Source organism: Fimicolochytrium jonesii (assembly GCF_025526975.1).
Source record: "Fimicolochytrium jonesii strain JEL569 chromosome Unknown EV422scaffold_1, whole genome shotgun sequence".
Lineage (NCBI taxonomy): Eukaryota > Fungi > Chytridiomycota > Chytridiomycetes > Spizellomycetales > Powellomycetaceae > Fimicolochytrium > Fimicolochytrium jonesii.
The window spans coordinates 1,491,556-1,515,053 of NW_026515668.1; the positions used below are offsets into that span (position 1 = coordinate 1,491,556).

Here is a 23,498-nt window from a genome sequence, read left to right on the forward strand (position 1 = left end):
TTTTCCGAATGTTTTTCTGTTATTTGTGAGAGGGCTCATATATTCATGTGAACATCCGCTTCAGTCACACTCAAAAAGATAAGAGTGGGTACATCTGTAAAGTCCAGGTCATCTACGCTAATCTAACACACCATCTAGCCCATTACTCTTGCTCCTGCTCCTGATCCCACTCTTCCGGAGTTGGCGGCCGTGGTTCAGCAGGGACAGGGGGAGTAGGCACCCGCGGAGGTTTCGCGACCGTCTCTCCAGCCGGCGAACCGCTCACAGCACTCCCCAAACCAGCGCCAACCGCCCTCGCATGCGCCAGCGACCCAAACGTGTTCGCCGTAGGTACATCCTTCCTCACCGTCGCCGAATACGCCGCCTTCGCCGCACCCACCCCCAGCGTAAGCTTCGGTTTTTGGCCCCAAACGACCTCCCCACCCGCCGTAACTCTACACAAAACAACCTCCTTCGCCCAACTATTCCCCAAAAACTTGTTGCGGACTTCACCCTCCAGGCCCGCGAGCAGCGCTTCGACATCTTCGGGGGTGAGCTTGTTTTTGCTTTCGGCGACCATCACGGCGTCGGTGTCGCTGACGAGCTTGACGGTGATAGTTACGTCGGTGCCATAGACGAAGATGGGCTCAAGGAGGAGATGGAGGTCGCGCGCGTCCATGCCGTAGCCGAGGGAGGAGAGGTAGAGGGCGTTGAGGGGTTCGCGGCGGAGGATGCCATTCGTAGAGGCACTGGTGGATGCGGCGGTTGCTGATTTGGCCGTTCCAGCAGTGGCGCTCTTGACAGAAGATGCAGCAGGTTTGGCCAAAGCGACGGTGCTGAGGAGGACTTGCGGGATCACCGGCACCTTCGACGCCGTCTTGCGAACGACCGCACTCGCTAAACCTTTCCGGTCGGCATCGACGATCGAGCCGACGAGATCGTAGTGTTTCGCTAATTCGATGACACAGTTGTTGTTGATCGATTTCCCACTCGGAAAGTGCAGGACGCGTTTCGACGCATCCTTAACAAATGCGTCGAGCTGCTCTTCAATCTGTTTGACGGCAGCGGCATTCAGGCTCGCGTACTTGACAAGAACGTCTCCGTAATCCGGGATGTTGACCGAGGCGGGTGTAGCCGGAGCCGGTGTGATGTTCAACGCCGCAGCCAGCTTCCTGTTCCGCTCCAAGCGCTCACACGACTCATCGCAACTCAGAACGATAGACTGCGAGTTGCCCATGCTTTCCTTCCATGCCAGACACACAATCTCGGCTGTCTTGTTCCCGCACCGGCACTGCTGCGCAAGCATGGCTTTGCAGGGCTTGTCCTCGGCGCAGAACTTTTCGCCGTGGCAGGGAAAATTGCACGTATGTCCGCAGACTGAACGCACTCTGCCGCATTTAGATGTGCAGGCGTGCTCGGAATCGACGCAATTGCCGGTGTGACAGCAGCGCTTGCAGGAGTGCCCGCACACCGGCAGGATGAGTCCACAGGTCTCGCCGCAGGACGGCAGGCCCTGTCGATAGCAAGGGATGTTCTTCATGGTCCTTTTGCCGCATGCGCATGGCCGTTCGACGAAAATCACGCAGGGTGGGCAGGGCTCGTTGTCTGGGTGGCAGTTGTGGTTGCTTGTGTGGTGTCCGCAGGGGAGTTCTCGACGGCAGGGGTGTGTGCAGATTGGTGGTCGGGTGCCGCATGGGATGGGCGGATACATGACAGTCTCTCCGCAATGACATGTCAGCTCGTCGAAAGAAACACCGACAACGCAGTCGTGGCATCTCCCCTCGTGCCCGCACGGCAGTTGACATTCATGCTGCCCACACCGCAGAGTCTTGGCGCAGAGCTGTTCGCAAAGATGAAACTCGACATTGCAGCATTTGTCCTTGCATCGATGCCGCTTGCAGTGGCGAAGCGCCGAGCAAGGCCGGTCACAGAGGGGCGGAAGGATCTGCCCGTATGCATCTCTCATCAAATCCTGACAAGTGGTATCCATCACGGCCTTGCCGCATCGACATGGCACGGTCAGTTCCTCGGCGCATGGCAAGCAAGGGCCAGTATGACACAGTGCCGAGCATTTGTGGCCGCAGTCCAACGCTTTATTGCAGACGTTTCCGCAAGTGGGTATCTCTTGATCGCACGAGGTGCGTCCTTCCGGTCCCAAAAGCTTCTCGACAATCTCTGCTCCACATGGACAGCGCTTCACAATCGAGGGGTCGTATGGACAGACTAATCGATGTTCCTTCGCATCGTGACATGGCCTGTCGCAGCTGTGATGCCCGCATGGGAAAGGTGTGCCGCAGATTTTGTCGCATCTGAACGTGCTTCCGCCCTCTCCACACGGCACATCCTTCACCGTCTTTTGGCATAAGCAGATCGTCGTCTCAACGATTGGGCACGGTCCACACGGCCCTTCGTGGCACAGTAGGGCGCAAGAATGCGTTCCGCAATCCAGCATCCTTCCGCAGACTTGTCCACATGACTTTGAGAACGTATCGCTCGCAATCTCGCTACACCGTACCCGGAAACTAGTCTTGCCGCAGTTGCAGGCCACCGGTGGGGCGAGCGACTCGCAAGGTCGGCACGGCCCTGGATGACACTGCATTCCACAGGGATGCACACAGCTCCGATCGCGTCCGCAAGTCTGTCCACAGGTGTGTGGCGTGAGGAATCGGTTGTGAGGCGGGTCGATGCATTTCCCGCAAAAGCATCGATATTCTTCGGGGATCGTCTTGGAGACTGTCTGACATCCAGGGCATCGCCAGCCGGCCGGTGGACCCGGATGTGCAGCGCCTTCCTGAGCGGCGGACTTGCGGCCCCATTTGCCCACGCATTTCAGATGAAACACAGCGTAGCAAACAAGGCAGCTCCACACGGGGACCCTCGATTTGATGGTATCGTAGCAAATCATGCATTCGTACTCCCCGCTCGTCAGCTCTTCCGTCAACGAGCCGGTCAGATCTTCTGCGGCCTCCTTCGTTATAGCTCCATTCGGCCCTTTGACGACTTTGTTTCGCGGCCTCCTCCGGCGCGGCGGCTTCACCGTGCCCTCCCCATCGTTCTTCGCGCCATTTTCCGTCGTCAAAGCTGCATCGCTCTGTGGCCCACTCGCGTCTGCAGGAGTCAGAGGGATCTTCGGTCGTTTGTTTTGCGGTGGTCGTCTGGTGTTAGCGCTGCCAATAGCGCTGCCATTCGGCCTGCTATTAGCGCTGCCATTCGCGCGCCTTTCGCCATTTGAAGCTGGGACATGTGCAGTTGCTGATGCCGGTGATGTAGCTGCAGATGCTGCGTTCTTCAGGGTCGAACTGCCGCTCCCGTTCTCACGACTGGCTGCTGGCTCCCCACCTTCCTGCTTTGGCCCCCCCCTTCCGTTCTTCGGCGGGCCTCTTCGATTTTGACGTTTTGCGCTTGGCCCGCGTTGGGCGGCTGACGACTGCTGGCCGTTTGTTGCTGGCGCTACGGAATTACCCAGGGATGCAGGAATGAACGGCGGAGCGCTGACGTTCATATTTGAGGGTATCTGCTTTGTGGAAAGCGTGGTGCTGTCTATTGTTTTGCTGTTTGACGGTCGGTTTCCAGAGAGCTATTTAGGACAGCGGTGAAGTGAGTGACAAGGCCGGAGATGGGGCTCCAGTAGACGCTGTGCAGTGGAGGAACTCACCTGTTCGAGACAGCAGCCTATCAGCTACGAAAGGTGCGACAGATATATGTCGGTGCGTATGAGTTTCTTTCTCGAAGCGGACGAAGGGATGCTCTGAGACGTATTTAAACGAAGGCAGCTGTCTGTCTATTGATAAGCGATCGCTTGGCGGGGTTGGGGGGCAAAACAAGCGAGGAAGGAAAAGTGGAGGCCAAATGCCTTTCGTGTGGGCAAGCGTGGGTTAGTTATCCGTGACGTGCAATTTCAAATAGCCGCCGACCGTGTTTCTTAACCGTGGTGGTGGAGCAGCCATGACGCATTTCAGTCTTCCTCACGAAACGCGCTTGCGAATCTGAGCTCTCACCTAAGGACCAAACTGGGCTCTAGAAGCTATGCCGTTAAGTTTACTGGGACACTTTGAGATAACTACAAAGTGCTGCGGTGGTTCGGTCGCTTGTGGACTGCTCCGTCCACCTCAAAGCAGACGGCTGTGTTGGATAATGCGTAGGAATACCCCGATCGTGCTCCCAAGGAGTCCTTCTTTTCTTGACCGCGAAGTGGGAGTCGTGCAGTTGTGGTAAGGGTGCAGTTTAGTGGGCTCTCGAATTTAAGGTACCCGGTTAAGGGTTCCCATTTAAAAAATATATTAATTTTCAACAAATTACCGACCCCCCCTAACCCCCACCCTCCCTAACCCCCACCTAACCCTAACCCTAATCCTAACCAGGGGGCCGGTGACTTACCCTAACCTCAACCTAACCTTAAGTCACTTTAAGTTCACGCGTAACTTAAATTCGAAAACCCACTAAACTGCACCCTAGCCGCAGTTGTGGCTAGCAATTGGGTCACAGAGATATGTTACGTTTCCGTGCGACTTGAATGTGGACCACGGAAACATGGCTGCCCGGCCAGAAGTGACAGCCAGAGTAGCAATGGCAGGGGGAAGAAACGATAGCGCAACAACGAGCTCGTACTGCTTTGATGTCTGTCCGTCTGTTGTGCCAACCCCTCTTCCACCCACGTAACCGTCTGGTCCCCTCTCCGCATCGAAAATGGCTTGCCCCCAGAGCCCCGTTGCATAATACGGCACGTTTACGACTGACTGGCTGACTGACTACTGTAGCGAATTCATAGTCGCGCTATGAAGTTCGAGCTACCCTGTTTCTCCCTCTCTGATCTCAGCTTGGTCGCTTGCATGCCATATATTGTAGCATCCTCTCCGGTGTTTCCAGTGAGTGACAATGATGAAAGGTAGCTTGAACGCCTCGGGGTAGGTTGCCGAGGCTTGAGGAGAAACCCAAGTTGCCCAAGCTGCACATGCATGGGTAATGTACTGTACTGTACTGTATGTACGTGTACATATCATGGCGTTTGCTTACGTGATTCTAAATGAAGGAGATCTGGCGATGGACAGCCCGATATGATACGGGAATACCCTGCCCAACCTCGCCTTCAGGCATACCCGTTGGCTCAGCTATACCATATACCCTTATTACACGGCACAAGCGGATCGTCCCTATAATCGCAATGCCAGTCATCGGTTGTGCAGTGCTGCCCCACTCGGTAAGTAGACTCTGTCCTCATCCTTGTGCTGAGCGTCGTAACTCACCTCTCCCCAACAGGCCATGGTCTTGGACCCGAAAGCGCCAAACTGCCCCGAAGGCATCCAGGAAATTCATGACGGTTGCATAGCTGTAGGAGAGGTCATCGCTGCCTGGGAGCCAGAGCTTATTGTATTTCTGACCCCGCATGGGATTTCTGTGAGTGGTATTGCCCGCCATTCCGGTTCGGACCCGTCCCAATTGATAAACTTCTGACTTCATACGATTTCGCAGGCCCCGAAAAGCCCTAGACCCGGAATATACCTCACACCCTCTGCGACTGGCTTGCTGGAGGACGAAGACAGCGACCCGAACAATGGCAACTACGAACTTGCCATTCAGATCGATGCCGATGTCGCGACGGGATTCTTAGATCATCTCGGGTCGGCAGGGGTTGCATGTATGTGGCGGTGATAGTCAGCGGGCAGAAGAGTCCCCCGTTTTATTCACGAGCGAGGTGAAAGGTATGGAAATTAATCCATGTTCGGCGTACAGGCGTCAAGATCACCGGCACAGAAGCACCACTGTCAAGCTCCGAGATCATCCCATTATGGTTCATGCGCCGAGTAGCCCTCCTCAAACGAGCACCCAAATACATGCTCCTATCTCTCCCCACCCCCGTCGGCGGCTCTAGCTCAGTGCGCTCTCAGACGGCAAAAGAGCGCATCCCAGACCTGATCCAGTATGCGCACCACCTGCATAAATATCTGAACTGGTTACCGCACCGGTCGGCGGTTGTGTTGTCGGGAAATCTCGCGCATACCCATGCGACGAGGTGCAAGGATCCGAGGTTCATTCCGAAGCCGGACCAGAAATTACCGATTTCTGATGCGGCTGCTGTCTTTGATGGGATGGTGGAAAAGTGAGTTGCATGTGCAAAGTCTTATGTTCGGCGAAATCATCCTTGTACTAACGTGCAATTTCTGAACCAGATGGGCAAGCACACTCAACGGCAACTTCCTCCTCCAAGACGCCGCCGCCCTTGTCAAAGAAGCCATCTCCTGCGGATTCGACGGCTTAGTCGTCCTACAAGCGATAATTGAACGGGAAGGCAAATCGAAGTTTTCCTCCCACGTGTTTGCACGCCACCGCCCAACCTACGTTGGCATGCTCTGCGCCGTTTTCCAAGCCGACCGAAGAGTTCCGAATCCGGAATTGGCATTCCAGAGAGTGCTTGTTGATGAGTATTGACATAGGACTTAGGGTTTAGTAGTTGCTTGACTTTCATCTCACGTTTTTTTTGACTTCGTACACCTATATAACCGTACATTCCTACCTGTCTCCCAATCCCCATTCCCCACCACCCTTTTACCCCTTATTGTGTACATAGTATTCCCCTTTCACCTCACGCCCGGTGCGGCGTAAATTGCGTACGGTGTGATACCCGGACCGGACCTTGCTTTGTGAACATGTCGCCCTCCTACCACACCTCGACATTCGACCTCGAACATGAATTGTTATCAAACAAGGGTTCAGATGAATTCACTCATTGGAAGCTTCGAAAATAATCAGCGTTGTTTTCACTACTCTATATGAAACAACCTTCTAAATTAAAAGGTCGGAGCAAACAGGAAAACGCTATTTGCACCCCAAAAGACTTTCAAGACCCCTCAATCACTCCGAGCAATCTGCTCGACCTCCTCAGCGCCCTCCGTCGCCTTCCTCCGCTTCAGCGTCTCCCCACCCGCCGCAATTGTATCACCACCCAACGCAACAAACGCAGCCTTCTTCACACCGTCTACGACATGCGCCGCATCCTGCTTTTCGGGTCGGTCAAAGAACATCTCGTGCTCGAGTTGTTCTGATGGCCGTTTGTAGGAGCCTCCTATCCTGTCCCTGGAAATTGAGGGGATGTGGGATTAGGATCCTGGGCTTGTGGAGATGTGCAAGGTGGGGCTATACTCACCATAATGTTGTATATTGACCGAAATTGTAGTTGAACTCGAGGTGATGGACGGTGTGATGTGCGGTGCTGTTCAAGACGGTGCTTTGTGTGAAGTACGCCCTGCAGGTGGATGGGAATTCAGTAAAGTGGTCTCCACCATTCAATTGCAAGCTCCTGCATCTACTCACCCATCATGGATACTGATCGTCCAGAACTGAACCAGAACGAAGGCGAGAAGGTAAGCGTACACGTGCATTGGGACCATGTAGACAAACAGGTGGTACGGGATGGATTGGAAGTACCCGTCCTGAGATGAACATTGAGTGTTAGCAAAACCCTTCCACATCCGGCGCCAAAAATCTCCGCTACCAAAGGCCTTGCGGGAGATCCACTCACCAGCGGATGAAAAGCAAAGCTTGCAAAAGGCGTCGAAACCTTCCACGCATGATGCTGCTTATGCAACCACGAATACAACTTCGGGTGATGCTCGAACCGATGAATCCAATAAATGCAGCAGTCCGTGAACGCCAAGAACATCACGATGCTCGCCACCAGGTACGGCCACCCATAGTCCTCAACCTTATAGTACAGCTTGCTGTACCCATTAACTTCGTAATAGAACCACGGCACGGTGACCGCGGCGGTGATGGGGAACGAGGTGACGGAGAGCGTGATCTCTTTGCGGATTTGGTTTTTGAGGAATTTAGGGTGTTGCATTAGCCGGTGGTCGAAGAGAAAGTAGTAGGAGAGGGTGGAGAAGGAGAAGTAGAGGAGGTTGACGCCGACGAGGGCGACGAGCCAGAGGGAGAGGCATTGCCGGACTGGGTTGTCCCGAGCGGAGACGTAGGGCGTGATGGAGGCGGGGGCATGGGAGTAGAGCGAGTCGAGGGCGTAGCGGTCCGCTAAGTCGAGGATGATATCCATTTTGTTGAACGGATTTACGCTTCGTTTCGGTTGGGCTGTGGCTGTCGCCTCTGTCGTCTTATGCTATGGGTTCCAGCTTTCCGACGACGGTCACTTATGGTCGTGATGCCGAGCTTCCACTTTTCACACTTTGCTGGTGATCCCGCTTCCTACAGCAATTTTGGCAGACGGATGACAGAGACCCTCTTGCACATAAAAGCACAGACCGCAAGAAAGGATGTTGCTCGCCGGCGTCGCCGCTCTAACGAGAGACTTTGCGGGTGCACAACTCGTCCGTCACCAGGTGGGTGGAAATAAGGTGCCAAAAGGAAGGGTTAGTAGTAACATTTGTGAGTGAGCCCACACGCGCTCCGCCCGCACAGCGATGAGTCGCGGAGGAGTCGCGTCTCCTGATGCCAGCCAAGCCATGCCAAGCTTTCTTCCAAGAATCCAAGCCAAAGCAACCATGCAGGGGCCGGCGGCGGCCGCAGGGCAGAGGTTCGCCAGAGAGCTCCTCACTCTCACAGACTCCGATACGAGCTCCCAGGCAAGCCCTGAGGTCTCGCTCGCTTCACAGCGGCTTGCCTGTGCCTATGGAAAGCAAAGAATCTTGGCCGTTTTAGGCAAATTGACGGCATTGACAGCACGCCGCTGTCGGATTCTGCGATTTGAAATTCAACCGGGAACTCGGCTCAAGTACAGGAGTAAACCCGCCAGCAGGAAGACGCATCGCATCCGCAAAGTACAGTATATATGGCAGCTCGACGGCGAGAGGATATCTCAGACTAACTATGGCCAAGATGGGGTAAGGGTGCAGTGTGCCAAGATGGATCTGGAGGCTCGCTTCCCTTGGCCAGTCGCGAAAAGAGGATGAGGCTGATGAGGGAATCCGAGTCGATCGGAACGCGGGAGGGGAAGTAAGCAGCCGAGCCTTCTCTCTCCGCTCTCGGATTTCGGAGGCGCCAACCTTGAACCAGGCGCCAACTCCATTACGCCGCGGCAGGCAAATGAATCCATGTCCAGGTCCACACCTCGCTCCGAATGAAACTGGCCAAAACTGCACAAAACGTCGACAAAACCGTGGGGTTGATGGCAGACTCACATACTCCGCTCTGGCATCGACTTCCACTTGGTTTGCTTCTGAGGTGTTTGCTCTTCCCCAGTGATAGTCTGGTAAAACTGCGGTGCGTTCCGAACCAACTCCCAAGCTCCGTATCGAGGGTGCCTACAGTACGCGTGGAGGTGGACTAGCAGTCCGCAGACAAACCGACGAACGAAAGCTCCATTTCAAAGAGCAACGACCTTTCCACAGAGAATCACGTCCCTTGGTTCCTTCAGCAGAAGCAGCAGGGGTCAACGGGTTACAGAAGGCCCCGGTCCAACGTTGTGGAGCCAACTTTCATTGGGAGGACTCCTTTGTCTGCGTCTAGGTGAGCAACGCCCATTCTGTAGACGTGTGGAGTTGTTGAGAGCGCAGCGGAGCCTAGTGGGGCTCGTGGGCACCAGGTTCCCTGTTGAGTGAGTGTGGGCTGCCACGGTTGGCAACAATGGGAAGGCAGAGACTCTGGCTGAGACTCGTCGTCCAGAGCCCATTTTGACGTGGGAAAAGCCATTAACGCAATCACTTTACTTCAGTGCGCTACATTGCAATAACGCCACTCACTTCCGGTGGAGCTGATACTCTGGGGACGCCGACCTCCACATACTCACTCACGTTCGAATAGGACATCGACTTGAGGGGTCAATTCGATAAGAAAATCCGGAAGCGGGCTCAGTACAAGACCGAGGGTCTTTCGGCGCTTCGGGAGAAACGGAAGCCGGTTGATGAGAGATCTCAGCTAACCGTTCAATGGGGAAGCGAAAAAATTGGTTCGGTGGGCGGTCTCGACTCTCGTTGAACGAGGCATCATCCCCAGCAATCCTACCCGACCCAACCGCGGCCACACCACAAGGGATCGCAGCTGCTTCCGACATCAATGCCAAACGACGCATCTACATCAACACACCTGTGCAGCCACCATACCTCGATACCAACACAAACACGCCGGTGGTGCAATATCCCTCAAACAAAGTCCGCACATCCAAGTATGAGCCGCTCACATTTCTGCCGAAGAACTTGTTTGAGCAGTTCCGTTCGGTGGCGAATTTCTACTTCACGTCGCTGGTGATCTTGCAGTTCTTCAAGCCCTTTCTTCTGGTATCGCCTGTGCTGACAGCGGCGCCGGTCGTTATAATCATCTCTGCCACGGCGCTGAAAGATGCCGTCGAAGACTACAAACGACATAGAGCTGATGCCAGCGTCAACAAAGCTCAGGTATATCTGCTGGAGCCGTGGGAAAATGTGAATGCAGTGGAATATAGCGGATGGAAAGTATCTGCGCGTCGAGTCATCAAGATTTTCAAAAAGACGTGTATGCAAATCCTACGGCTCTGCTTCAATACGGTGATAGGACTTGTCACTAGAAAGCGGAAGGAGGTATCGAAAGGACCTGCTAGGCCGGCGGAACTAAAGGGTGAAGATTACATTGACGTGGACGGGTCGTCGGACGCTAGAGGGACATCACCGGAGGGTGACGGCAGTTCGCCGTCCGCGGTTTTATCAGCCGAAGCCGATGGGGAGAAGGAGCCGGTTTGGAAGCTGAGGAAATGGGAGGACGTTCGTGTAGGGGACTTCGTTTTCCTGAGGAACAACGATCCAATTCCTGCCGATATCATCATCATTTCGACTTCCGAGCCGGATTCGGTGTGCTATATCGAGACGAAAAATCTCGACGGAGAGACGAATCTGAAGGTTCGACGTGGGGTTCCCGCTTTGGAGTGGGTGAAGGCCCCGGCAGATTGCACGAGGGTGAAGGCATATCTGGATTCTGAGCCACCAAACAGTAACCTGTACGCCTACAGCGGAGTTCTGAACGTCATCGACACTGAAGCGGAGAACAAAGATGCTTCAGACGGGGCGCGCGGAACATCGATAAAATCACATGCTCCCGGCGAGATGATACCCTTATCACCCACGTCAATCCTCCTACGAGGATGCGTCCTCCGAAACACACAGTATCTCATCGGAATCGCCGTTTACACCGGATCAGACACCAAGATTGTCCTCAACTCCGGCAAAACCCCCTCGAAACGGTCGCGCATTGATAGACAGGTCAATCCCCAGGTGCTTGTGAATTTCATGCTCCTAAGCGCCATGTGCCTGGTGTGTTCCGTAGTGGCGGCCATTTACAGTGCGACTTTCGGATTGGAAGGCGCTGTGTTTGCTGGGGTCAATTTCGATGGCTTTCTAACGGACTTTTCGGATTATGAGACGTGAGTTCTGGATATTTGCATCTGCGTTCGGATTAGTTTGGTCTTACATATTGCATCCACTTTCTAGGCCTGGTTATACGGCGTTTGTGACATTCTTCACTTGCATGTTAATTTTCCAGGCGATCATTCCGATCGCGTTGGTCATCAGTGTGGAAGTCGCGAAACTGTTCCAGGTGAGTTCTATTCCGTATGATAGCGAAGATTTTTTTCCTGGCTTCATTTCCTTACATTTTGTTTCATAAAGAGTTTCATGATCCACCTGGATGAGGAAATGTACGACGCGGACACAGATCGACATGCCGAGCCCCAAGCGTGGAACCTGTGTGACGACCTCGGACAAATCGAATACATCTTCAGCGACAAAACGGGGACTTTGACCTGCAACATGATGGAATTCCGCAAATGCACAATTAACGGGGTTGCATACGGCGGCAGTTTCGTCTCCGAAGCGATGGTCGGTGCTGCCGAGCGGGAGGGCACGGCTGTTGACGAAGCGGAGAACACGGCGCAGCGGGAGGAGATTGAGCGCGACATGAGGAAAGGGTTGAAAGAGTTAGGCGGCGACAAGTACATGGCGTCGAAGCTCAGCTTTGTAGACAGCGAGATCGTCAAGCATTTGGAGGAGAGCAGTGTCCAGGCACGGCGGATTCGTGAGTTCTTCACGCTTCTTGCCGTGTGCCACACTGTTTTGGTCGAGAAGCCAGATCCGGAATCAAATTTCCTCGATTACAAAGCTCAGTCGCCTGACGAAGCTGCACTGGTTGCTGCTGCGAGAGACGTGGGCTTTGCCTTTTTGAAGCGAGAGGACAACCGGGTGTCTGTGGACCTGATGGGCCAATCCAGGGTGTACACCATCCTGAACGTGCTAGAGTTCAACAGCGACCGGAAACGGATGAGTGTCATCATTCGACGACCTGAGGGGGAAATCATCCTGCTGTGCAAGGGAGCCGACAGTGTCATTTACGATCGGCTGAGCAAAGACAACGACCAGGACCTGCTCGATTCGACGTCTACGCACTTGGAGAACTTCGCGAATGAGGGTTTGCGGACACTTTGTTTATCCTTCCGCACGATAACCGATGAGCACTACAAGCGGTGGTCAGAGCGCTACAAGGCTGCCCAAAACCTCCTCGAAAACCGTGACCGCGAAACAGACTTGGTGGCGGAGACCATCGAGCGCGACCTCACCTTGATGGGCGCCACGGCCATCGAAGACAAGCTCCAAGAAGGCGTACCAGAAACCATCGCGACGTTAGCCAAAGCGGACATCAAAATCTGGGTGCTGACCGGCGACAAGATGGAAACCGCCATCAACATCGGATTCGCCTGCAATCTCCTGCGCAGGGATATGATCCTCATCGTCGTCCGAAGTAATTCGCTGGACTCGACGTTTCGCCAGCTGACGGAGGCGCTGGAACGCTTCTGGACGAGCGATGGGAAACCGACGAGTGGTGAGAGTCCGGAGGGCAGTTACGATGGGAGCACTCCTCTTGGCGGGACGCCGACGTATGCGTTCGTTATTGATGGCGAAAGTTTGAAATTTGCATTGGAGCCTAGATGCAAAGCGTTGCTTTTGGAGCTGGGATGTCGGTGTTCGGCGGTTGTGTGCTGTCGTGTTAGTCCCTTGCAGAAAGCTATGGTCGTGCAGTTGGTTCGAAAGGGACTGGTGAGTGGATGTTACAGATGGTGTCTTTGTTTTCATGTTTCGATTTTTCTGATGTCTTCCGCGACCATTTTCAGGGAGCCATGTGCCTTGCCATAGGCGACGGAGCGAACGACGTGTCCATGATTCAGGAAGCCGATATCGGAATCGGAATCGCTGGGAAGGAAGGTCTCCAGGCCGTCATGGCGGCTGATTACGCCATTGCTCAGTTCCAATTCCTCGGCCGCCTTCTGCTGGTACACGGGCGGTGGGCATACATGCGCACGGCGGAGATGGTACTGAACTACTTTTACAAGAACGTCGTGTTCTTGTTTGTCCTGTTTTGGTTTCAGTTTGACAATGGGTAAGCGTTTCCTGGACTGCGAAATGTGCGCTATTATGACAGAAGCTGATTTTCCATCCTCAGGTTTTCCGCATCGACCGTCACCGATTACACATACGCTATGTTCTTCAACACTCTTTTCTCGCTTCTCCCTACGATCGCCCTCGGCACATTGGATCAGGACGTCAACGATCGCATTTCTATGATGGTCCCACAACTCTACGTCAAGGGAATTCGTCAGGAACTCTACACAATGGAGCGGTTTTGGATGTACATATTGGACGCCATCTACCAATCCGTCGTCATTTACTACTGCTGCTTCTTCATCTTCCGTGACGCAATACCGTACGGGTCCGGATTTGACGGAACAAAGGACGACATGGGCACCGTGCTGGCGATGTGCATCATCATCACCGTCAACCTCTATGCGGGCATGTCGACATACAACTGGACTCTCCTCACCCACGCGGCGATGTGGTTGACGTTTGTGATATGGCTGGGATACTTGATGGTGTTTGTAAACACGCCGACTAATCCGCAGTATGGACAACTGAAAGTGTTGTTCCTGAGCGCCAATTTCTGGTTGGCGATTGTCGTCAGCGTCGTTGCCGCCCTGCTGCCTCGGTTCGTCTACAAGTTCGTGTCTGCCTGGTTCTGGCCTTCGGATACGGACCTTGTCCGCGAGATGCAGTCCCAGTGGAAGGAAGGCGATGCTCTCAAGCTAGACGGAAGCACACCGAAGGAGCGGTCACAGGCCAACTTGCGCGGCGGAGCGATCAGCGAAGTCGACATCAAGGTCAACCCGCCAAGCGACACTGAGCTGAACGGGCCCACCGACATCCAACTATCTCCGCCCACTCGTAACCTGAAAAAGACGTTCTCCGATAATTTACTGAGTCGAAGGGCGAGCAGCAGCAAGAGCGTGCTTTCAGACTCGGAGCGTAGGCGGGTGCATTCCGCCAGGCCCGACAGCAGCGCTGAAATGGTCGTTCCGCCGCCGTTGCCTTCTGGTCCCGAAGGCAGCGGGTCTGCCAACGGCGGACTTGAGCGGCCTCCAATGGCTGAACCAAAGCAATCGTGTGATGGGTTCGGGGACGGTCCGACGCGTCGCAAGCCTAACCTCCACCTTCAGACCGGGACAACGCCGCGGATATCGGAAGCTACGGGCAATGGAGGGGCTGATGCGACCGCAGAAGGACCTCGTATGCGTCGTGGATCCGCATTCAGAGCGCGTTCGATTTCAACGGCAGTCAAGGAGGTCGGAAAGAAAATGGGCCACATGGTCTCGCGGATGCGTGGCCGTCATGGGCGTCTCGGCGAACATGCGCGGAATGGGAGTCTGGTGATTTACATGGGGAATGAGGGCCCGGATGCTATGAGCCCGAACAGAGGATTTGCGTTTTCGCATGACGAGGGGATGTGTTCTGTTATCACTCCTACCAGGTATGCTTCATGTTACTCGTCCTGGCATGTCCGTGCAGTGACTTACCGCTTGACTCCCTCCTGACAGACCCCCGGCCCCTCCAAGAACGGACTCACAAAGTGGCTATAATATGTTCCCTTTCCCGATACCCAACAGCAGCCCACTGATCCCCAACCCTCAACCACGCAACATCACCCCAAATCCCGTTCAACGTCTCGTCGGATCTCTCCGACCTTCCTCGACGACGAGCCTAAATCCGCTCAACTTCGCGACAGGCAGCCGACGGAGCAGTAGCCACCAGAGTATGCCCGCTCATGGCGGTGAGGCTATGGAAATGGAGAGCAGAGGTCACAGCTCAGGCACATCCCTAGTGAATGTCGGCATCGCGGGTGTTGTAGTCGGGGCGATTGGGGCCGCGGTCGGAGGTGCTGTTCGAATCACCGAACCCAGCGCGACACCATTCAGCGCTCAACCCCACGCCAGACAGCCTCCCCCCCAGGAGCAGACAAGCGATGACGGCAGGAATACCAGTTCACGCTCGCTAGGACACCGTGGCGGGTCATTATCACCGCCATCAATCCTGCCCACCGGCTTGTCACCAAACGCGCGACGAACGGGCAACAGCCAGCTCTCATTAAATCCGGGAATTCCGGAAGACACCATACCTGAACACGGAGTGTGGAACGCAGAACAGCACTCTGATACACCTGCTCCCGCCACCAACCTCGTACCCATCGAAGGAGAGTTGCAACCCGACAGTCCGTGGCACCGGCCGCCGATGTGACACTGACCGCCGTCGTGCATAAGCTAAATCGTGATTTCCCTTCGAAGAGTTCCTCTATGCGTATGCCACGCCCTTCCCCCTTTTGGAACCTCAAAACCTGTATTTCATCACCTGTTGTCTTCTCTACCGCCGAACCCGTTCTTTCGCGAGTATTTATCCCTCTATTTGTACCTAGCTTCTGTCTTCGCGTATTATCAGCCAGTTCTTTGGCTTGATGCCATTTTCTTCTCGGCAAAGGTTTTGGTGGTTTTCTTTTTTGCTCGTGATTGGGAGATGGAGGTTCCATGTCCAGACCGTCCGTAATTTTGCATGTCTTTGTACCGACCTTCTTAGGAAACATCGACAGGGCAGTCCAAGCACAGCAACTGGCATTTCTTCTCCTTTCGCTTCCTTGCTATATAGGCGACAAACCTTGGTTCCTCCGCATTGTGACAAGCAAACGGTGCATGTCCGACCGAAGAACTGGTGAGACTCTTCCCATGAGGTCTACCTTGCCCTTGGGCATGGATTGGACGTAAATCCCGAGGTACCTCTCTGGCATTTGGGTCACCCAGGGGAGCAATGTCAAAATGCTGTCACCGCGTCATACACGAAATTACGTCCGGTAACACGCCTAATCATCCAAATGAACTTCTCGAGGTAGCGCATCGCATTCTTTCCTGAAAACGACCAAAAGAAGTACGTGCTATACCGACATTAACACACTTTCCATATCTAGCACACATATATTCTGAGAGCCTGCTAAGCCAGCTGTCTCAATTCTCCCCTCCGCCGCTCCCGAGTTATTCTTCGTCGCGATCGCTATGGCCATTGGACAAGTCAGTGCCAGCGACGCTCTGACGGCCTTGCTGGTCGTTGGCATTGCTGTTGGTAGGTTATTTGAGCTGGCCTGATTGCACTAGCTGATTCTTAATGCAACCGACGCTTATTCCATCCTAATCACCTTTAGTGATCATGTTCCAAAAAGCACTTGACGTTTACCCCGACTTCCCGGTCTCCAAATTCTGGGACCAGGTAAGGGACCATGCCTGTTATCATGTTTTGAGGCCCTGTGCTAATGACCCGCTCATTAATCCCCCATCTAGACCGAGCGCACCAATACCCGCAAAGAAGGCGAAAGCGTCGTCTTCCGAAGCCGCGTTGCGACTTCAGGCTTCCTCGACAACGCGAGCACCGGCTACGAGATGTTCTGGAAAGCCGTTGAAAAGCACAAATCGAAAAACTACATTGCTCGCAACGTCAATGGCGCGTGGGCGTGGCTCACCTTCGAGGAGTTTGGCGCTCGCGTTAAATATGTGGGGTCTGGGTTGCTGGTATTGACGGGTGTTGAGCCGACCGGCGGCGTGGAGACGAGGGATGATTTGAGTGTGGATGGATCGCGCCTTGTCGGGTTGTACTTGCCTAATTCGATTGAGTGGGTGCTGACGGATTTGGCGTGCTGCAGTTATGGGCTCGTCACGGTCCCGCTGTACGACACGTTTGATACGGATTCGTTGAGGCATATCGTTAAGAGCACCGGGATGTCGATTATCATCACGGCCCAGAATCATTTGGAGAACCTGTTTGAAGTGGTCGGGGAAGGCACGGCTCTGAAGACCATTGTCGTCTCGGATCTGGCCACGATTCCGTCGGAACTCAAACAACGCGCGGAAGCTTTGCATATCCGGTTGTCCACTTTCAAGGAAATGGAGGCTACTGGAAGCGCTGACGTGAAGGACACGGTGGCCCCAAAGTCCGACGATCTATTCACGATCTGCTTCACATCCGGTACCACATCGCTCCCGAAAGGCGTCATGATAACCCACGGAAACCTAGCGAAGAACGGAGCCGGCGTCATCAGCTCATTCCCGCAGGGCTACAAGATCACCGAAGCGGACCGCCACCTCTCTTACCTTCCGCTCAGCCACATGTTTGAGCGCACCGTTTTTCATACTCTAACTCATCTGGGCGTGGAAATCGGATTTTACTCCGGCAACATTGCCAAGTTATTCGACGACATCAGTTCGTTCAAACCATCGTTATTCCCGACCGTCCCGCGTCTCCTTGTCCGTTTGCACGACAAAATCTTGGAAGCCATCGAGACCTCCACCCCAATCAAGCGAGCGCTATTCAAAATGGCGTACGCTTCGAAGAAACGCATGTTGGCTCGTGGGTGCGTCACCCGCACATCTATCTGGGACTCGCTGGTCTTCGGCCGCATCCAGAAACGGGTCGGAGGACGCATCCGGATGATGCTCACCGGCGCCGCGCCTATTGACCCCGTAGTCCTCGAATTCTTTCGAATTGTGTTCGGTTGTCAAGTGCTGGAAGGATACGGGCAGACTGAAACCTGTGGTGCAGGTTTCACGACTGCTGTCGGAGACTATTCCCGGCCGTTTGGGCATCATATTGGAGGCCCGATTGCGGGTGCAGAGGTCAAGTTAGTGGATGTGAAGGATATGGAGTATCTTGCGACGGATAAACCGTATCCTAGAGGCGAGGTGGGTTGCGACTTCTGCACGGGATGGGATGGCGCCGCATTCTCGAGGATGCGCGGACCAAGTGCTGGTGTTTCTGACCCACTAAGGATGATCCTACTCTTTCCAGGTCTGTGTGAGAGGCCCTCACGTCATGAAGGGTTACTTCCGGGATGTTGCCGCCACGAAGGTGAGCTCTCCGGTCTTCACTATGATGCGATGGCAATACTCCGCCGGATCTCCACCCGTCTTCAATTTCTCGCCCGCTAATTGAAGATCTCCTTCCAGGCAGCCATCGACAAAGACGGCTTCTTACATAGTGGAGATATTGGAGAGCTTTTACCGAATGGTACTCTGAGGATCGTTGACCGCATCAAGAACATTTTTAAGCTGTCCCAAGGAGTGCGTTTTCGTGCTTGCTTCGTGGGTCGATGTTTATGGCACCGCTGGCTGACATCATTACACTTACGTAGGAATACGTCGTGCCTGACAGGGTGGAGAGCAAGATCAAGCCTAGGTATGTTGACGTCTGTTTGCATGACAGGATAAGGATGTATACATGGTGCTCTGTCGCTCATCTGCCTTCTGATTGCAGTTATATACAACAAGTAAGGGTCCACCTCCCCCTTTACGGCCGTCTGTCGGATGCCAATACCAACCGCGGACGAGACTCATTTTTCATGTATCTCAACCAGGTTTTCGTCTACGGCGATCCACTCCGATCATCCGTCGTCGCGATCCTCGTGCCCGATACTGAGGGCCTCTTTGGCGAATGGTGCGTACGCACACAATTCATAGTGGATTCATGCAATACCTATCCTAACAACGTCGCGGATATCTTAGGCTCCGCCAACAAGCCTGGGATGGCACTTTTCGAGATGCATGCAAGTCCGAAGGGGTACAGCGCGCTGTGCTAAAAGAAGTGACACGGCTAGGGAAGCTGGTAGGTGTACCTTTCATTTGTCGACGTTGGCTTCCCCACGCTCACATGGGATGTTTCAATCTGCGTAGAATGGATTACATGCATTTGAGATCCCGAAGGCGATCAGACTCATGCCGGAGCCAATGACTACAGAGAATGGACTTTTGACGCCGACATTCAAGATAAAGCGGTATGCATTGAACGAGCTCGCACGGATGTCATTGGAGGTCCTAAACTTCGACGCGTCATGACTGACAAACGGACGGCAACAGACATCTAGCAAAGAATCGCTATAAGCCCCTTCTCGACACTATGTACGATTCCCTGCACAATTGAAATTTGTTGTGGAGAGTCCAGCGTTTGAGGGGAAGTGGTACCACAAATGACAGCGAAAGGAGAGAGTTTTACAGTGATAGTATTTTCCCCACGTAGTTTTGAGGAAGATGGTGGAAGTTCCATAGTAGTGCATGGCGTATTTCAGCGTTTAGAATCGATTCCAATGCATGTTGTAACGTGGTGGGGAAGGGAAACCTGTATCCGGTGGTAGCCCGCAGATGTTTCAACATGATACTTGGCCAAAAACTTCGGGGAAACATAGAACGCAACATAGAGCGTCGTTCTTTCCAAATTTCGAGAATTGCCGTGGTAGGTGGCGCAGGCGGCGAAACTCCAACCTGGCAAGTTCCCCACTGCAGCAGCATCGACGCATTCCCACGCCAGCTTCACAAACCGCCCACAAACAGCCTCAGCACAATGGTCCGAGCAAAGTGGAAGGGTCCCTTCTTCGTGCCCATGCCTAAAGTCGCCGGCAACGAGCCCATAAAAACACAAGCACGATCCAGCACCATCCTCGCCTCGCACATCAACAAAAAGTTCCTGGTGCACAATGGGAACTCCTACCTGCCAGTATTCGTGACGGAGCAGATGGTGGGGCGGAAGCTGGGGGAGTTTGCGTTTACGAGGAAGCCATTTTCGTTCAGGAAGAAGGATGATAAGAAGCGATAGGAGGGGAAGTGTGGGACTTTCGAAAGGAGGAATTCAGGTACTTTGATGCGTTTACTTTTCCGAATGGCATATCCGTCGTGTATCTGATCCCTAATATACTACTTCAGGCGACAATCACTTGCACACCTCTGTAACTCTCGAAGCGAAGCTCCGCGGTACCGAGCACGAGTTCTCTCCTTGACTCGGTAGTACCACGACGCCATCATGATACAGTAGTACCCCGGGACAACGTCGTGGAATCATGGAATCTCGCAGTTCTTCGGAAAGCAATAGAGAAAGCGGACTCGAAGGGTAGCGGTGACATCTGCATCAGAACTCCAAACTAGCTTGTTCAATTCAATTCCTTTTCTGGAGATCTTGCGAGGTGTTGGTGGTAGGATTCCGATCTTGATCTTCGGAGGAGCCATGGATGGGCACCAGCGACGTATGGGCGGAAACTCGGAGATCGAAGAGCTCACGCCGAGTGAATGATGATACTTTCACTTCAGAAGACAAAGGGCAGCAAAGGAGCTTTCGTTGAGCAGAGGCAGCCGTTGAGAGAAACACCTTCCCATGACTCCGGAGGGCCAAAGAGCGTACAGGTTGGGGCGAATGACATCAGACCACTCATTGTTGTGAATCCCCGAGTCTCCGAGCTCCCTGTGCCACAGTTTGAAAAGTCCACGTGCATATGCACACACGTACAGCACTACGGGATATTCCTCCCTTCCCCCAGCACATCACCTTCCATCGAAAAGCCAGCCTTCAGCAAACTCCGCCTACAATGCTAATAATACCAGACGTAGCACCGGTGCCGGCAGCTGCAATACCCAACATGGCAGGGGCGAGAGAAGCACCTGCTGTGAATGGAGCTGCCAAAATGCCGGCAGCGGCGATAAAGCCGCCCAAAATTCCCAGAGCTCCGGACGCGATGTTGCCCGGTTTGACTTGGCAGGCGGCGGCGTTAGGAGTCGGGGGAGGGGGGGCAGCGGCGAACCCGGTCTGGAAAAAGTCAATCTTGGAGTAGGATTGGTGGTCGAGGCCAACGTATGTGACGACGCTGGCAGATTGCGGGAAGTTTGCATCTGCCTGGGGAACGAGAAGAAGAGGGACAAGAAACGTTGGTTGTATCCCCTTTCGTACTCCAAAGCGTCGCGTCATGCAGGTGAAAGTGTAAGCTCTCTTTTCAGGGGAAGGATATGAGATACTCACGTCGAAGGCGGTCCCCTCCGCGACGTCAACGGTTTCGAAGTAGTTTGCCGCTGGATTCCCGTTATAGTGGAAATCTGGAAGGCCTGGAAAGCCTGATTCATCGAATTTGGTTGCTGCATCCACGGTCCAGAAAAGGTTGGGGCCGTTGTTTTGCACCTGAGCCGTGAATGAATACGTGTTGCCCTGTTTATCCTTGAAGCTTTGCTCGTACGGGGCGATTTGTCCTATTTGCTGGTTAGCAGCTTCAAGTCTGTTCCTCAAACCACGCACCAGCGAAGTGTAGGGCCCTTCTGATCGTTGTATGGTTACTTGATTACTGCTATACACTGCAGCAGTGACAATATGTGGAACGTTGGAGCAGGTGTAGAGACGCCAACATTCCCAGCTATGAATGAGCGACAAAATTTTAGCAGCGGCTCCATTCGGTTTCAAGCGTTGCTTTGGCAACGTTTCCATGTGGTACAAACCCGTTGAAAAAATCGACACGGTTGTCCGGGGGAGTAACATAGCAGGGAAGGTTGATGTTCTCCTGTTGAGTATTTCTCAGAGAACCGACCATGAATCCCGCCGACCGTGAATGAGCGAGCTTTTCGAGGGTGAGTTGATAACGAGCGTTGGTCGATGCGTCCGTGACGTAAACATTGGCATTGCCTTCCCAGAAGGAGTTCCCAGTGGGGTCGGCGTAGAACTTGGCGCTGGGGTCCCTGAAATCTTGAGAGGAGGGGGCGTTGTAGGTCCAAAACTGATGAGGGAAGAGAGGTCACGACAACTTGACTTTCATGCCGGAACGATGTGTGACGGATGTGTATCATACCTCATTTGTTTTTTCGCCAGTGTTGGAATTTTTACCTGCAAAAACATAAGGTTAACGGAAGCGACCGAGGTTTCCGCTCAGGCGCCGCCATAGCCCCCAAGAAATAGCGGACATCAAAAATACAGACGCAGTGTCAATCACGCGCTCACAGTTAACGACAGCCCACTTTGTATTCTGGAAACTACTCAGTCCCACGTTGATGTATTCCGTATCTTCAGCAGAAACGCAGGAAATCACGAGGGAGACAGCGACGAGACCGATGAACTTCCTTGAAATGATGTCCTCGAGCTTTGTGGGTAGATAGAGGAAAACCGCAGCAGAGTAGGTCAGCCCGCAATTGTGACCAGCGCTCTCTTTCCGTTGGGCTTGGGGCTTTTGAGTGAGGGGAAAGGTCTGAAAACCCCGGAAATGCTGTTGAAATCCTGTTGAAATGTTGTCGAAATGCTGTCAAGATTCAAATTCAGTGAGTAGCAAGTGTGGCGTCGAGCCAGAAAACGATTGAACCTCAGATTGAAGCTCTAAAAACCTATGCAGGTTCGTGGTGAGACTGAATGTTATTGGTCACAACGCTCTATCTTGCACCCACGTACATACATACCTGTCGCTGTATACCAAGAATGCAAGTATTTAGAGAAAAAGATGCTGATGGATTTCATGGACTCAACAGCGTAGAGATTGAAGGCTTTTGGCTTCGGGAATCGCTCTTTATATATCCGGACGCCGTCCTTCGCATGGACAACCAGAAATAACATCCCTCAAGATGTCTCCGGTGCATAACCATCGGTGGCTCTCAATCTTTATCAGAGACGGAGGGCTGGCCGGGGGGCCAATCAGGTAGAGCTTCAGGGGTTCTTCGCAAGGGGACGGGAGGGAGAGGCGGGAGGGTATGGAAAAGCGACACCCGCGTGGAGGGCTTGATGTGGCAGAGGATGCACTCAAGAAAGTTACTTCCGAAGCAAAAGTCGTGCAAAGTGATGCTGGGCGGCGCGCAAGTGCTCGTGGGCTAAGTGTCTCAGTTTTTACTCGTACTAATGATTTGCTTCTTAGGCAAATATAATCAGAGAACAAAAAGATTCTTACGGCATGTTTTACTGCAAGTCCATGCGGTCAATGAGACGAAGTGCGCTGTTCTCATCATCATTCTGCACAACAATTCTGATGGCGGTTGATCCCGGAGAGCGTGAGATGGATCAGCACCCTGCAGGGTGCCTGCGTCCATCAAATCTTTCGTGTATTTTTAGTCATTGGCGGAAACACGCCTTCAATACGGGCAGATTCGGGCCGTCAGCCAGTGATCTTGAGATGGGGCACAGCGGGGATCAGATCCACCCCGCACCTTGTACAGCACAAAATTGGATTGGCTTGCGGGCATCCCTTGCACCTGGACGAGCGCATTGTTGGGAGGATGGCCTTGCGACGTAGGTGACTGCTGAAAAGATCTTTTGTAAAGACGTGCTCTTGGACAGGAGCAACTGCTTCTACATACTGTGACGAATCAGTTGCTTCTGTTTTAAGTGGCGGTCGGCCGACCCTACAATGCCGCATTCCGCTTCAAGCGTATCAAAACAGCCGGCAGCGAATGGATGTGCGATCGAACGAACATA

At 53.6% G+C, this 23,498-nt stretch overlaps 7 protein-coding genes across 7 annotated transcripts; 4 read left to right on the forward strand and 3 right to left on the reverse strand.

Annotated features, from left to right (window-relative positions):
* Positions 1-2: 2 nt before the first annotated feature.
* EV422DRAFT_23036 (uncharacterized protein) lies at positions 3-3,709 on the reverse strand. Its single transcript, XM_053065549.1, has 2 exons — positions 3,635-3,709; positions 3-3,556 (listed from the first exon to the last, which is right to left on the reverse strand). The coding sequence occupies exon 2, from the start codon at positions 3,479-3,481 to the stop codon at positions 143-145; it is 3,339 nt and encodes a 1,112-aa protein (XP_052930280.1). The 5' UTR covers positions 3,482-3,556; positions 3,635-3,709; the 3' UTR covers positions 3-142.
* A 1,173-nt stretch (positions 3,710-4,882) lies between these two features.
* On the forward strand, positions 4,883-6,576 carry EV422DRAFT_23107 (uncharacterized protein). The gene is made up of 6 exons (XM_053065550.1): positions 4,883-4,938; positions 5,009-5,176; positions 5,236-5,373; positions 5,449-5,614; positions 5,710-6,076; positions 6,147-6,576. Exons 2-6 carry the CDS (start codon positions 5,141-5,143, stop codon positions 6,403-6,405), a joined length of 966 nt encoding a protein of 321 aa, XP_052930281.1. The 5' UTR covers positions 4,883-4,938; positions 5,009-5,140; the 3' UTR covers positions 6,406-6,576.
* A 540-nt stretch (positions 6,577-7,116) lies between these two features.
* EV422DRAFT_490695 (uncharacterized protein) lies at positions 7,117-8,023 on the reverse strand (the record flags this gene model as incomplete). The annotated part of the gene is made up of 3 exons (XM_053067482.1): positions 7,117-7,219; positions 7,288-7,406; positions 7,496-8,023. 3 exons carry the CDS (start codon positions 8,021-8,023, stop codon positions 7,117-7,119), a joined length of 750 nt encoding a protein of 249 aa, XP_052930282.1.
* Positions 8,024-9,655: 1,632 nt separating this feature from the next.
* On the forward strand, positions 9,656-15,613 carry EV422DRAFT_23127 (uncharacterized protein). The gene is made up of 6 exons (XM_053065552.1): positions 9,656-11,314; positions 11,382-11,487; positions 11,559-12,980; positions 13,055-13,320; positions 13,384-14,742; positions 14,810-15,613. Exons 1-6 carry the CDS (start codon positions 9,852-9,854, stop codon positions 15,504-15,506), a joined length of 5,313 nt encoding a protein of 1,770 aa, XP_052930283.1. The 5' UTR covers positions 9,656-9,851; the 3' UTR covers positions 15,507-15,613.
* Positions 15,614-16,126: 513 nt separating this feature from the next.
* On the forward strand, positions 16,127-19,334 carry EV422DRAFT_23175 (uncharacterized protein). Its single transcript, XM_053065558.1, has 11 exons — positions 16,127-16,376; positions 16,456-16,520; positions 16,592-17,986; positions 18,093-18,152; positions 18,251-18,364; positions 18,436-18,479; positions 18,558-18,570; positions 18,658-18,737; positions 18,806-18,905; positions 18,974-19,074; positions 19,157-19,334. The coding sequence occupies exons 1-11, from the start codon at positions 16,310-16,312 to the stop codon at positions 19,218-19,220; spliced, it is 2,103 nt and encodes a 700-aa protein (XP_052930284.1). The 5' UTR covers positions 16,127-16,309; the 3' UTR covers positions 19,221-19,334.
* Positions 19,335-19,637: 303 nt separating this feature from the next.
* On the forward strand, positions 19,638-19,889 carry EV422DRAFT_491037 (uncharacterized protein; the record flags this gene model as incomplete). The annotated part of the gene is made up of 1 exon (XM_053067502.1): positions 19,638-19,889. The coding sequence occupies one exon, from the start codon at positions 19,638-19,640 to the stop codon at positions 19,887-19,889; it is 252 nt and encodes an 83-aa protein (XP_052930285.1).
* A 744-nt stretch (positions 19,890-20,633) lies between these two features.
* EV422DRAFT_563120 (uncharacterized protein) lies at positions 20,634-21,941 on the reverse strand (the record flags this gene model as incomplete). The annotated part of the gene is made up of 4 exons (XM_053072028.1): positions 20,634-20,957; positions 21,081-21,465; positions 21,548-21,822; positions 21,930-21,941. 4 exons carry the CDS (start codon positions 21,939-21,941, stop codon positions 20,634-20,636), a joined length of 996 nt encoding a protein of 331 aa, XP_052930286.1.
* Positions 21,942-23,498: the final 1,557 nt, after the last annotated feature.